Source organism: Pelobates fuscus, chromosome 5, assembly GCF_036172605.1.
Source record: "Pelobates fuscus isolate aPelFus1 chromosome 5, aPelFus1.pri, whole genome shotgun sequence".
Classification (NCBI taxonomy): domain Eukaryota; kingdom Metazoa; phylum Chordata; class Amphibia; order Anura; family Pelobatidae; genus Pelobates; species Pelobates fuscus.
In genome coordinates this window covers 293357279-293372410 of record NC_086321.1, presented here as the reverse complement: position 1 = coordinate 293372410, position 15132 = coordinate 293357279, and the positions used below count along the sequence as shown (strand labels likewise).

Here is a 15132-nt window from a genome sequence, read left to right as displayed (position 1 = left end):
TAGAGATGTCCCGAACAGTTCGCCGGGAACTGTTCGCCGGCGAACATAGCTTGTTCGCGGTCGCTGCGATGTTTGGTCCGCCCCCTATTCGTCATGGAGGTGGGAGGGTCTGGGAGGGAGGGTCTGCTGCTGATTGGCTGGAATGTGTCTGCTGACTGTGAGGTACAGGGTCAAAGTTTACTCAATGATGATGAATAGGGGGCGGACCGAACATCGCATATGTTCACCCGCCGTGGCGACCACGAACAAGCTATGTTCGCTGGCGAACAGTTCCCGGCAAACTGTTCGGGACATCTCTAATCTGGGTGCCTATAGAGCCACTTAAAAAAAGATAAGTGAAATGAATGAATGCATTGGACCGTCATCTTCACAGTGATTTAAAGGAACACTATAGTCACCAGACAACTTTAGCTTAAATAAACAGTTATGGTTTATAGATAATACCCCTCTCACTGTAGGGGCATGATCTATAACCAAAACTGCTTAATTAAGCTTAAGCTATAGTGTCCCTTTAATCACAGTGAAATTCCACATTGTTTCCCTTTTCCAAATGTATCTTAAAGGGATATTATAAGTGCCAGGAATAGGAATACAAATCTGTATCCCTGGCACTATATCTCCCTCTACCTCCCCCCTCTTGTGTTCTCCCTTGGTGTTCAATGAAGGGTTAAAAACCTCTTTATTTACTTACCTTGGTGCTGGGTTGTGGCTCCGCCTGCTCCGACGTCCCGCTAAGAGTGAGCACTATTGCGCATGTGCGGCAAATGCTGTGCCTGCATTAGACCTCCCCATAGGAAAGCATGGACTCAACGCTTTCATATGGTAAAAAATCTGATGCTGGATGTCCTCATGAAGAACGTGAGGACATCCAGCATCAGATATCGGACCAAAGGTCCGTTTGGATGCAGGAAGTTCCTGCAATGTATGTCTGGGAGACAGCCACTGGAGGCAGACTTAAAGCTGCAATGTACACATTGCACTTTCTCTGGAACTGCAATGTTTAATATTTCAACACTAAATGCAAAAGGGACACAGCACCCAGACCATTTCAATGAGCTGAAGTGGTCTTGGTGCCTATAGTGTTTAAATTGTATTACGTTCAGTCAAAACGCAATTTTCTCAATGACTTTCAAACAGTCAGTAAATTCATATAAACCAGCTAGAAGATTCCAAATAATAGTCATTCTGTCAATTAGCCAAAAACAGAACAGCAGCACAGCCTGTCACTATTTTGCCAAAGTTGAAGGTTCGCTAGCCAAGCGCTAGATAGTCTCTAGCTAACCTGCAGCAATGAAAGCAGATTGTAACATTAGTACTGAAAAAAATGCAAAAACTGATTTTGTCAAACAAGTTGGAGAATGGTACCAACAGACTCTGTGCATCTTAACTACTACATTGAGCAGTAGTTGTTATGGTTCTTGAGTGCCCATTTAAAATATGCAATATTCAGGTTGATTTGTCTTTCTTTTCTTTTTTTTTCTCTTATAGGAATCCTCTTACTCGTTTGCACTGAAATGCCTTATCAGCCTCTCAACTGCTATCCTGCTTGGACTCATTATCATGTATCATGCCAGAGAGATCCAGGTACCACAAACTGGTGCATGTAAGAAGGCTTACAGAAACAGTAGTGCTTCAGTTTAAGTTTACTTTTTTTAAAAGAGAACATTTGGGCTAGTCGAAAATATATGTGAAAGTCATGAAACGTGCCTAATTTTATTATTATCCCAGCATGTTTGTAAACTGGGCCTGACGTTAGTAGATTTTTTTGTTCTTTTTTAATTTATTTTTATTTTTTATTACTATTATTATTTGTGATCACTTTCCATGATTTATATACGAGACGCATTCTGATTGGCTGAAAACACAAAGCAATGTTTCTTGCAGCAATAAAAAGCAAATCTTTTAAATGTACATATATAAATTGTTCTCAAAGTGTGGATCCTGATATATATACACTAGATCCAGTAGCCAAATAGATGGGGGAGGGGTAAATATCAGTATATCAAAAAAGTGAGAAGTATTTCAGAGCACAGTTACAATAGGGGAACGTTTTGATAAATAATACCCTGAAACTTTGGGCCAGTAAGGTAATGCTAAATTTAATAATTTATAGATTAAGTGGTAGGTTAATGGTTGATTAATAGATTTGGTGAACAGAAATAGGGATTAATACATTAATTATAAATTACTATACATTGGGTATTCATGCATTTTTCTACATACTGACAATAACAGAAAAGGCGTCCAAGTTTAAAATGATTTAGTTTCAGCACATATGCAAGATAACATGAGTCTCACATACTGAAAGGTGACACATCCAGAGAAGTTTCAGGAAACACAAGAGCCTTTTGCATGGCCCGGTGTGACCTTGTCACTTGAGCTCCTTGCCTTGTTCCTTTGGCCGCTTCTGCACCTGTCAGACTCTTGTCCAAACTGTAAACATAGGTAGAGGACACCTCATTGTACATGATTTACTGACCTCATCACAGACACGAAAAAGGAGAGGTGTCCCTGATCTATTTTTACAATTCTAAGTATTACATTTATGATTGTGGATTGTGGAAGTATTACATTTATGATTGTGGTTTCTATGGTGATTGCTAAATTTGTAGCAATGAAAAAATCATAAGGAACATTTGATTGGTTTGTAACATACGTACTTGCAAACCAGTCAACCATACTTAAGAATCGCCTGATATAAACAACCCTTTGTAATCTTTTTTGCATTTAATACTGGTTCACTGGAAGTTGAAAAGTTTTCTGCACTACGGTAAAAAACAAATACTACAGATATGTCTATATTATTATTAATTAGATTTTTATTCTTTATTATTAATTTATTACTTAAGTATATTAAAGCTAAATTTAATGCACTTGAAGATTCAAACCTCCCAAACATTTTAAACAGACAAAAAGGGACACTTCAATTCTAGGGGTGTAAGTAGAGGTATAGCCAAGTGTGAGGCTATTCTGAGAAATTTAGGTAACAATTTAAGCAACAAAAATAAAATATCTTCTTTACACAGACTGCTTTCTAAACACATGCATTGTAGTTTAAATATATATTACTGTGAGGTTTATTGCTGTGGAGCTCTGTTATACACTCAGGCACATCAACACTATGAAGCTCCTAGGATAGAATACTGGGCTGATTGTTTGGGATCCAAAATAGGGACTTTCTCTTTTAAACAGGGGCAGTCGGGAGGTATTAAGGTTTGACTTGCCTGACAGAAATGGGTTTTCCCACATTTGAGTAGACATGAAAGCTTGGCTGTCTGACATACATTGTATGGTGTAGGGCTTTCATAACTCTTGTTCACACCATATATATATAATGACATTTTGAAAGGTGAGAAAGATAAACTCCATGTTTCAAAGCTTCTGAGAAGATTGCGGATAAGAGCTCAGGGATCTGAAGGTGAGAGACCATGAACTAAGTTAATATGAAGGGAAGACTCTGTCTTTCATACATTCATTCTGTCACAGTGTGGCATTTATTTTAGAGTTAAGTAACATTGGTTAGATTGCCTGGTGCAAATTGGTTGAAGTTGCCATACATATACTTCACAATGAGACTCCTCGATGTCTCACGTAGCTTACAATTGAGACTTTGAGTTGATGTTAAAAATAAAAATACACACTGTTGTAAACTTTTTATATATTACAGGCCTCAAATATGCAATCCTGCATATTTTACTTAAAGGGACATTCTAGACATGCTGCATAGATGCTAGTCCTTTTTTTTCTGACAACATAGAACATTGCCTTTTCTGGAAAAATTGCAATATTTATATTTTGCCAAGAACATGCCTCGTGAGGCTGTCAAGGAGGCAATCACTTGAGCTGCTGCCACTTAAGATCCTTCACTTTTAAAATACCTTCATGTTTAACACGATCATGCATGGCATGATGATACTGAACTTGGCAAATTGTTGGCATAGAGAAGCAGTGAATTGACTGTTCAAGACAATTGACATACATGAGCCTTCTCTATGAGAAGCATCAGATTGAACAGAGATTATCAATATTAATGATCTCACAAAAGACAGATCAAGCTGCTGAAAGAAGACTGTCTCGATGCTGGATGATATTTTATTTCAATTGCTTTTTTTTTTTTTTTTAAAGGGACACTATAGGCATCCAGACTACTTCATCTCGTTGTCCCTGTTCCCTTAATCCTGCAATGTAAAACATTGCAGTTTTAGAGAAACTGCAATGTTTACATTGCAGTGTTAAGACTGCCTCTAGTGGCTGTCTACCAGACAGCCACAAGAGGCATTTCCTGCCATTTATGAAGTGTGACTTGAGGATGTCCAGCATTTTCAGAATCCCCATAGGAAAGCATTAAGTCAATGGGGAATGACTAATGTCTAAGTGGCGCTTGATATCGGTGCTAGAATCAGGTAACTGTTGAAAGGGTTACTTAACCATAAATATTGCATGGGGGTGAGATGGTTGCTATAGTGTTAGGAGTACAACTTTGTATTCCAAACATTATAGTGCTCCTTCAACTAAACAGATAAAGGAGCAGATCTGACCTAAAAAATATATTTATTTTTAAAGTTACTTTGAGTGTTACTTGTATTTTGAGCACGACTAAATCTTTGCAATTGTCAGCTTCAGTTCAATAATCTTATATAGATAGTGGAAGTGCACTCAACCCTTTGTCATGGAATCCAGGGTGCTCCAATGGACAAGTCCCAGTACCAAGAAGGACCAAATATGAAATTTTAAATGTAGAAAATAATCCAGGCACTCCAACGAATTCCAAAGCAAAGGCAATTTTATTAGAACCAGGAACCAAAAGGCAACGTTTCGACCCCTTAGGGCCTTTGTCAGTTCAATAATCTGACAGGAAATTGGGAATACCAGATTGATAGATACATCAATGAAAAGGTGTCCTAGATACATCAGATACACTAGCCAAAACAGTAGCCGATGTATTGTAATGTGATTTTCATTTGTTTTTCCAGTGTCAACAAGGCTAATGGAAGTAAGTGAAGTCAAAAAAGGCAGGAAAGAAGGTAGACACAAAATAAGAGTGGAACATGTGATCTGCTTCTTTGATCAACAAACAATTTAAAAATAACCGCCCAATCTCTAATGCCCCAATTTAAAAACTATACGAATATAAAAAAATATTGTCAAGTAATAGGAATCCACATAGAAGTATACTTCTAATTTGGCTATTTGGGGCTAAATTTTGAAATTCACTTAGAATTAATTTAGAATTACCATCAGTTTTCCCTTAGTGATTATGCCTGGAATATTAGTAACTGAGATACATGTTTGTCCTGGTACTCTCCTATTTTTGTCTTTAAATCAACCCACACATTTTTTTCCATCTCTCAGCTTTTCATGGTGGATAATGGAGCGGATGATTGGAGAATAGCCATGACTTACGAAAGAATATTTTTCATCACCCTGGAGCTGACTGTGTGTGCCATTCACCCCATCCCTGGACAGTACTCTTTCACATGGACGGCTCGTTTGGCCTTCTTCTACACCACCTCTGTGGCCAATGCTGACATAGACATCATTCTCTCCATACCCATGTTTCTGAGGCTCTACTTGATTGGACGAGTGATGCTTCTTCATAGCAAGCTTTTCACGGATGCTTCCTCCAGGAGCATTGGAGCCCTGAACAAGATCAACTTCAATACTCGCTTTGTGATGAAGACTCTTATGACCATCTGTCCAGGCACTGTGCTCTTAGTTTTCAGTATCTCTTCCTGGATCATTGCAGCATGGACAGTCCGAGTGTGTGAGAGGTGAGTGCCCCAAATGTTCTTTAGCTTTAAACCTGCTGGCTTTATTTACTATGAGAAATAAAGGAAAATTATATGTTCAGCATGTGTTGCATGGTTTCCTATTTTAATTCAGCTACACTTTGCTTAAAAACTATAGTCTGAATGTTGTAATACCTGTGTGCTGAAGATATCAAAAAATATACCAAATTAAAAATAATTACAAGAAACAGATTTTTTTTTTAATTACTGATGCTTTCCCTCTATATTTGATCACTTAGTTATTTTCATCTCTTCTTGGATTATCCCCCCTGTGATTACATTAACTGTTATCTGGGTACATGAGATATGTATATATGAATGCTCACTGCACCTGTGTTTATATGCTTAATGTCTATTTTGCATAGACCATTTGACATCATTGCTAATTCAAACAGAGCGACAGGTCAATGTGGACTTCTTTTAAAATGTCATTCATGATCCTAAATGTTACAAGTACAACCACTAAATAATATTTTAGTAACAGGAGTTTCTTACATTACGTCAGGCCCTGTATTATTAATTGTGAAAAATGAAAAAAAAAGTAAAATAAAACATTGCCACAATAATAAAAATGCTTATGCAAGCTATTGCAAACCTGGAATTTGGGGGAAATGTTGTTGAGGTTCAGAGGAAGAGAGCTTAATTGGGAGCAGTCACTATGGCATTTACTATACCATTTCTGTTGGTTGTCCCACATTTGTATTTCGCCCTTGAATTGCTCGAGTTTTGCTTGATACATGTGAATTTGACACTAAATATCCCAACACGTATTTGTAATTGTATGTAATTTTAAAGTATTGATAACTTAGCAAATTATTGATTTTACATTATTTAGAAATTGATCAGAACACTCTTTCAGAGCCAGGGTAGACAACTCCAATTCTCAACGCCAAATATTTGTATTTCTGTCATTATCCCAATGTGGTACCAATGTATATCATTTACTCTTTTCAAATTCAGATTGGTTTACAAAATGTCAGAGTCATTCACATTTCTCAAATTTAATCCAAATGGAAAAAAGCAGCAATTTAGCCATAGTTAGACCTTGGCTATTTTCCCTTGGTTTTGCCATTCTAAATTTAATTAGCAAAAATTCAAAGTTTAGTAAATCGCGAATGTGTTGGTCTTTTAGTAACTGACCCCTGGCCATCATTGCTACAATTGAATGGTGTTTGTGGTACAGGATCCATTTCCAGCATTACATGTTGCAATGTATATAACATAATTAGAAATTATAAATGGCATACATATAAGAATAAATATTTTATTTTGGAAATAGATTGATGCACTAAACTGGACTTTTCCGAAATACCTGTTTTAAAAAAACAAAACAAAAAAAACACTGCTGAAATCGAGACCCATAAATCACATTAGTAGTGCACTTGTTTACAAATAATCCACTAATTCAGTTATTAAACTATTTAAACCAAATAATTACTTCTGTATATTAACTTAAAGGAAAATAGAATGAATTTTTTCAGGTGTGTTAATAGAGATGCAAAGTTAATTGGGCTGTTTAGAGGCCATTAACATATTAACCTTCTTACTACCAAGTACTTTTTTTTTTTTTTTTTAATTCTTTTTTTTCACGTGCAAAAAATGACAAACAAGCTTGAGACGCCACGATAGCTGAATCAAGCACATTATAAACAATCAGCGTAGGACAGATACATGGCTATGTATAGACAGCACATTTTATATTTAAGTATGAATAACAACGTAGGTATTCACTAGCTTTGGTCGCTACCAAGTACTTTTTTATAAAAATAATATTAGCATACAGCTTATTTATAACATGGGGTGCTTAGCAACAACATAAACCGATGATAAACCAACAATTATAGGTATAGGTTACTGTTAACTGGACCAACTGCTGCTGGGGAGATGTCTAAGTGGCTGAGGACCCCATGCTAGGGGGTTGGGGATCAGAGCCGACTGCCCAGCTTCCAAGGATTACAGTGGTGGAGACTAAAGTCCCCTCCACCAATACAGGACAAATATAATCTTTTGGTAGTTGGGGACAGAGGCCAGCTGCACTCTGTCCCAATGCCAGTGCTTCAGTTGGGGGTGCGGTTAGCTCCTCGGGCTCATCCACCAACAAGAAGTTGGGGGCAGAGGACAGTGGCACTAGTAAAATACTAGTACTTTAGATCTAAAATAAAGGTATTCAAACAATTTGTATAGAATGACGGAGCTCCCTGTACATCGGCTGGGTACTTCCGCCAAATCTGCTTCCTAGCCACTTGCAGGGGCCCTGGAATGCTTCTGCCCCAGCTGCCTGGGGTCCTTCTGGAACCCAACCAGGCAGTATCTCTTCTTCCAGGTAGGTACTGTCTCCTCTGCAGCTCTGCTTATAGTTATTGCCTCTACAAATGGATTTGCAGGTCCCAGGCTTAGCTCTCTTGATTTATTCCAGAGCTAGAGGGATCCTGCAACCAGATCAGAAGACTGTCACTAGGATCCCTAAAAATCCACAAAGTTCCTAAAGGAACATTTTTTCTCGAGACTAGCCCATAGACTCATTACATGTAGATTACTGTGATAACTTAAATCAAACACAAATAACAAAATCATAGCAGACAACATACAGCAACTTATTATAACACAATTACATATTTATAAGTGGGTGGGGAAGATAATAATTAATACAAAATATCTCTCCTGCCTGCAGAATTAGCAATATGCAAATCTACCCGAATATGCAAATTGGAAAGCCTTGTTATTCAGGTAGTGCATATAGCTGTTGCTGCAACCAACAGAGGGTGCTATAGAGGCTCCATAACCACATCCTCCTAGTTGGTAGCAAGCATCAGCAGGACAGGAGAGCACACAAACAATTAACAATAAATACATAATACACATACATTACACACACCCTGCACCTACAGTGGGCACAGGGTGACCTAAACATAGGAGTCATTCAGGGATCTAATTGAAATTTGCATTTTATGTTCCCAGATTAAGGATGACTACCTTCCCATATAGCAATCTGCATAAATCTGTATAATGCAAATAGGGATATTTGAGATGCCATTCATTCATCCCCCTCCTTGATTGTAGGAATGGCATGACCTTTGAATCCTTTACTGTTTGGAAGGAGGAGGCTGTCATTTTCAGCCCATTTGTAGATATTAAATTGATAGAATGAAATTCTGGTACAGAAATGTGCTCTTCTACAAGCGTGTGATATTTGCTGGATTAAAAATGTTGGTAAGTGAGGCTTTGTGTTCAAAATTCATTTTGCAAAGCAAATACATTTTTTTTTAAAGTAATACTCATGTAGGCACTTTTCTGGCAGTGATTGGGTTCAGTGGAATTTATGTTTAAAAAAATAAAAAGTTAAATATTTTGTTGGCCTTCCATTTATTTTATGAGGACTGGAGATGTTTGTCACTGTCTTAGAAAGGCACTAGATAAAGGGAAATACTGATAACAGTTTCCAAAGGCCAAATATAGCTAAAAATAATTGAGGCAATCCAACTGGAATGCAAAGCTAAGACTTATCTAATGTGACTGCATAGGCAGCCTATGGACACTGAAGCTCTAGCTATTGTGAAATGACTGCTTAACATTGGTATGCCAATAAGGGTCATTGCCAGTGCAATAGTGCAGTAGTCCTAGTAAACCCATGCTTATGATAGTGTGCTTATGATAGAGGTAGAGGTGCTTGAGGTGTGTACACCGGATTGGATACATCTTTCTGCTATGTTTACTTATTGCATTAGCTATCTTAAGACAGAAGGTTGGGAGTATGTTTTTCAGATGTAGGAGAGAAAGAGAGAGAAGAGAGGTCTATGATGACTAAGGCACAGACTTTTGGCTCATCCCCCAGTGCAGGGTTAGATCAGAAGATCAGAATCATCTCTCCACCCTTAGTTATTCAAAGCAAGAGAGACTTTATCAACTAGAGATAGGGCCTAATTAGTTCTTTACATTAATCCCATTAATCCTTCAGATCCTTTGTTACATATTTTCTACATTAATATTTAGATGTATTTTGAAATGTTGATGAAATGCTGCATTCTATTACCATGTGATTATAACAACAACATTAAAATTGTTCTGTATTCATCAGAGTGCAACCCTGCTTCTGCACGATTTCTTAAAGTGACACTATAGGCACTATAACCATTTCATCTAATTGGATTGGTTATAGAGCCTGGGGTTCCCTGGCACTGTCCCTCCATTCATTGTAAAGCCATTTCCAAACCATTTCCAGGTTTAATACTGAATTAGTCCCTGGCTTGTCATAGCACTACCCCTACAGGAGTTGTGGCTAAGACAACGATTACAGACTTCCTTGTAGCCATACCAGTTCATACCTGCAATGGCACTGTGATAGGCTGAATTTGTTCAGATGACACTGCTAGCCAATCTCATCTACCTGCTACTGCTCATGTTTCCTCATTAGCAAAAGCAGCACAGAGGGGATGGGCTGCTGGGGATTCTTGTTTAGAATCAAGCATTCAAAGCAGTTTAATGCTGAATGGACAGACAGTGCCAGGGGACTCCAAACACTATAACCACTTCAATGAGATCAAGCAGTTATGGTGTCTACAGCGTCTCTTAAAGTTGCATGTCTTTAAAAAAAAACAAAAAAAAAAAACAGTGTATCCATATACCCTGCACTCAGATTTCATATAATGTGGACTGTGGTAACACCTTCCAGGCTTCAACTGGTTAAGAATGATGAGTGTTAGAGGGGGCAGCATTCTGAGTGCAGAACAAGCCCTTACCACAACATTAAAAACAATAGAAACTGTAGTGTGCTCTAGTTAATTCAGTATCTTAACAAAATAAAAATTTTGACTACACTATAATGATTGCATGACATTTCGACCTTGACATTTCAGTAGGATACCCAGTGCAGGTTTTCAGGTTACACACATATTGCCACATATGGTGCCTTCATTAGCACAAATTAATGCTTTTTTATTGGCCAATCTGTGCTTATGTGATGAGAGCCTGAAAATCTGTGAGGTTGATAAGTCTCTGAGCACTGACCTTGAAATCACATACTAAATGCAATTCTTTAGCCATTTGTTGTTTCACAGATGAAATCTGTGCTTTTAACGCAGACAAAAAGCAAAGTCACTGAGCCAATTTGTTTTTACCTGACGTCCACATTCTGTGTTCATATTATGTTGAGGCAAAACCTTATCAACACAGAGACAATAGCATATTGACCTAATCTAAAGGTTGTAATAACTGTATATAAAAGACATAGAGCATAATGTACAGGAATTCTTTAAAAGGCGAGCAAAGATACAAAAGTGTTGATATCTTTGGGTATGCAGATCAACATATTTGAGACACATTTGACTCTTTTTATGAGTAACAAAGGTGTATTTGATTAATTGTATCACAATCATAATTCACATTGGCAATATCCAGGTTTATTCAATAATTAATATGCAATTAAAAATGCACTTTCTTAATCCACCTTTTATAAATAAATGATTGTCAAAAATCCAGTGAGTCTTGAAGACTCCAAGTCCAAGTGTGCAGCATTACCTACGACAATGTTATTATTAGCTTTGATGGTAATTATTTACCTCTGGGGTATATCATTGCGGATCAAAGGCACAATACTCCATAGAAGGTTTTCGATCAACATTATTTGTTTATTGAGCTCAACATTGAGGTGTAGACAGGAGAATCACACACTTGGGTAGGTGGTATTTTGTAAAAAAAAAAAAAAAAAAAGAAATGTGTAGATTTGGTATCATGTTACTTTGTAACCATTGACATTCACTAGGTGGCAATCTTCTGTTTTACAGAATTGTCCCTTATTATTTTGTAATTATGTATACGTCCCCCATGTGCATGAACTATGCATAAAAAGAATTACATCAAAGTACTTGTAACATTTGGTGAAAGATGTATTAATGCAGTGTCTTTATGCGTTGACATCGAGGCTATGGAATAGTGGCAGCAATTAAATATTGTACTAAAATATAATACAGGCTAAACATTTGATGTGTTTAGCTACCTGCCATGCCTAAAAGTTACTCGCCACTTAATGTTTGGAGAGTCTTTAGCACACTCCCCAGGGGTAAATTTCTACTCGTCAGGGGTACATTTTCACTTACCAATGGTTAGTGGAGGGTGACAATTTTGAGATCTGCTCAATGTAGTATATGTATAAAGAGTGTTATGTTCAAATTGTACCTGTTTGTGTGGCCTTTTTCCTATTTACCCCATTTATTTCCTTAAATATTCCTGACTGTGCCAATTCCATTATTTTATTTTCCAGTTACACTTTGGTTGTTTTTTTTTCTTGTTTTTTTTCACAAATGTGTCATTTTCAATGTATAAAAAAAGAGTGCAAAGTGTGCTTTTTCTTTCCAGCACATTTTTCTACCTTTGGCCAATTGGTGAGCTTTCTGTGACAGTATAGCAATTTTCACATTCTTCTTTTTTGTTTAACCCCTTAAGGACCAAACTTCTGGCATAAAAGGGAATCATGACATGTCACACATGTCATGTGTCCTTAAGGGGTTAATGTATAAAAATCCTAAAGATTGAGAATTTTTTTTCTTAGTGATATTGCTATTTTTTTGTTTTCATTTTATGAATGTAATCAATAGTAATATATATATATATATTTTTTTTTTTTTAAATAAGCTGAAAATCCAAGAGGAACAAAATATATGGAAAGATGTATTAATTTGGTGCATTCAAATGAAAATGACACAAATGTGAAAACAAACCCAACACTTTTTATACATAACCCCAATAAATCTGTGCAGATATACATTAATATTTGATGTATTAATATATATTCATATGTGTAGCAACCTATATAATAAATGCTTACTTTTGCCACAGAGTATTACACCATCAGTACATTATAAATGCTAAGCTGTACCTCGAATGCACCTTATTGTCATGAAACAGAGATGTATATCATGGCCCATAACTTTTTCTCTTTCCTTGTCATCTCAACACTTTGAAATAATTAGATGTTAATGCAACAAGTTGGGGAGGCAGGCTGACTGGATATTCTGCTGTTTTCTATCATTTACACAAGTGTTAATATTTTACCCTATATTAATGAACTTATATACTTGGTGGTTAGACTGATGTGTTAACCGTTACACTTTAACTGTAGATTGATTGGCTTGTACTAAGAAAGGCTAAAACCTATTAAAGTTAAATTGATGGGTGTTTTAGGCAAGCACGTTATCAAGGGGTTCTACAAGAAATGTTATTAGAAACAGTTGAATCTCTCCAAACAGTTGAATCTCTTCCCTCATATACTTCTGAATTAAAACATGCATAACACATGGTTAGAATTAAGGAAGACAATTCAAAACCCTGTTTGTTGGACACCAAAAGCCAGCATTTGATGAACTACATCTTAGTTCCAAAAAATATAAACACAAATGATAGTGCCCCCTCTTTCACAGCAGACCTCTAGTTAGAGTTTACTTGATTTGACTTATTTTATTATGTCCCATCTAGTCTCTACTGAAAAAGTGGAGTTTCAGACAGGTGCCATATTGGAAATATGGGTCTGGCCATTTCACTGATAAATATGGATCCTTGGGGTGCATGTGGTTTAAGAGAAATAATGTACAAACACATTTTGGCATAATCACCCTGCATCCTGATGACACAGTTAGGGTAATTTACTAAAGTGAAAATTCAAAGTGAATTCAAAGTGACTTTCTAATTTAAGGTCACAGCATCTGAACTTGAAAAATTCTGTCACCTGTCCTTTTAGTTTTGCTGATTTTAAATTCACTTGGAATTCTCACTTTGGTAAATAACCCTGAGATAAAGAGAAGAAAATTATGAGGTATAAAGAAATAACATCAACTCAGTACGGTGTAAGTGGAAGTCTCGATATTTTAGGGGATGAGCAGCCCCAACATGACAAAGTTTTGTATGAGCCTTAATCACCTATAGCTTATTTTGGAATATGGAGTTATAGATATTGCGATGCAGGGTGACATTGTAATGTCAAAAGTGATGCAGTTTTCTAAACATTTTAATATTAAATTTATCCATACATAGACAATTGTTTCAACTAAAGACCAGTAGCCATAGACACTAAACTGTGTCATAAATGATATATAGACACATTCCACCATGAGGTTTTTTTATGCTTTAATTGCCCGTAATAGAAAGGGCTTGAATGTCCTTTTCAGCACTGTCTTTTATAATCTGAACCTGAATGTTGGCTTTTCTCGTCTAATGCTGCATTTTACCGCAGCCATAGCAGCAGTGTATTGTCAGCTTTTCTGACTCTGCTCAGTGATGGACCCCATCTTCTGTTACCTTTGTCACTGATACAGAATCAAGAAATTGCCTCCCCAAACATGTCCACTAAGGCTCCATCTTTTTCCTCTGTTCCAAACGCAAAATTACCCATTCAACACCACTGATGTTTTTATTTGTACATATGTGGATTATAAGGATGGAGTTGCTGGCTCCTCTGGCACAGAAGGGGTTAAAGAACGAGAAGGCTCTGCAGCTGCCACTCACCTACGGGTCTCTTCAGACAGGAAGGGGTGACAGTGTCTTCAGAAACCCATTGCAATGAAGTCCACCCCCTCAAGTGGGGGTAGATGTTTCCTTTGTCATGTTTCAGTGCTATTTCCTTTCTAACCCCTCTGTTACCCTCCTCCTGCCCTACCACTCTGTGGCGATACCTTAACCCGGCTAACCTCACACTTCCCATGCCCTCTATGACTACCCACTCCACCCTAGTCTGTTACATGCTCCTTAACCTGCCGTTGTCTCCCCTCTTTCTAATGTTTAACGCTGCTCCTAGGGAGAAACTGTGAGTTTAACAGCAACTGAACGCCAGGCTTTTCCTAAATGCACGACCACTCAGACCCCATTCAAAGATTTAGGGTTTGCTGCAGTTGTTTGGAAAGAACTAAATATCTTTTTATGAAGTATTTACACACAAGACCTCCCTCAGGTCCAAGATGATGCATCTTTAGATTATCAGGGCCAGCTCAGAAATTGATAGGACCATCAAAATTACCTGCTGGCCATGGTGCTAGGGCTCTTTCTAAAGTAGATTGAGTTTATGATTGTAGTCTATTGGTAAATCCTTAAACATTTCTGGGTTCTATAGAGATCTTATGATTTCTGATTAACATACATATCATCTTTACAACAATATATATACTATGATAGAGCTTGTTTTTTTTAATCTAAATTGGACTGCATTCATGATTTCAAGCAGTACAGGCTAAGACAGTGCTGGGTCTCATCTAAAGTGTAGAGATGACCTAGATGCGGGTTATCAGAAAAGGCTCAATTTGGTTAATTACTTAATTTACTCTTACTCTATCTCCTATGATAGAATCTGCTTACTCAGCAA

General features: G+C 37.2%; 1 protein-coding gene across 1 annotated transcript in view; it reads left to right on the top strand.

Annotated features, from left to right (window-relative positions):
• KCNN1 (potassium calcium-activated channel subfamily N member 1) overlaps positions 1-15132 on the top strand; it is a 111364-nt gene that overhangs the window by 20224 nt on the left and 76008 nt on the right. The window contains exons 3-4 of the mRNA XM_063457322.1: positions 1489-1584; positions 5353-5771. Of these exons, the coding sequence (XP_063313392.1) occupies positions 1489-1584; positions 5353-5771 (515 nt within the window). The remainder of the gene's footprint in view (positions 1-1488; positions 1585-5352; positions 5772-15132) is intronic.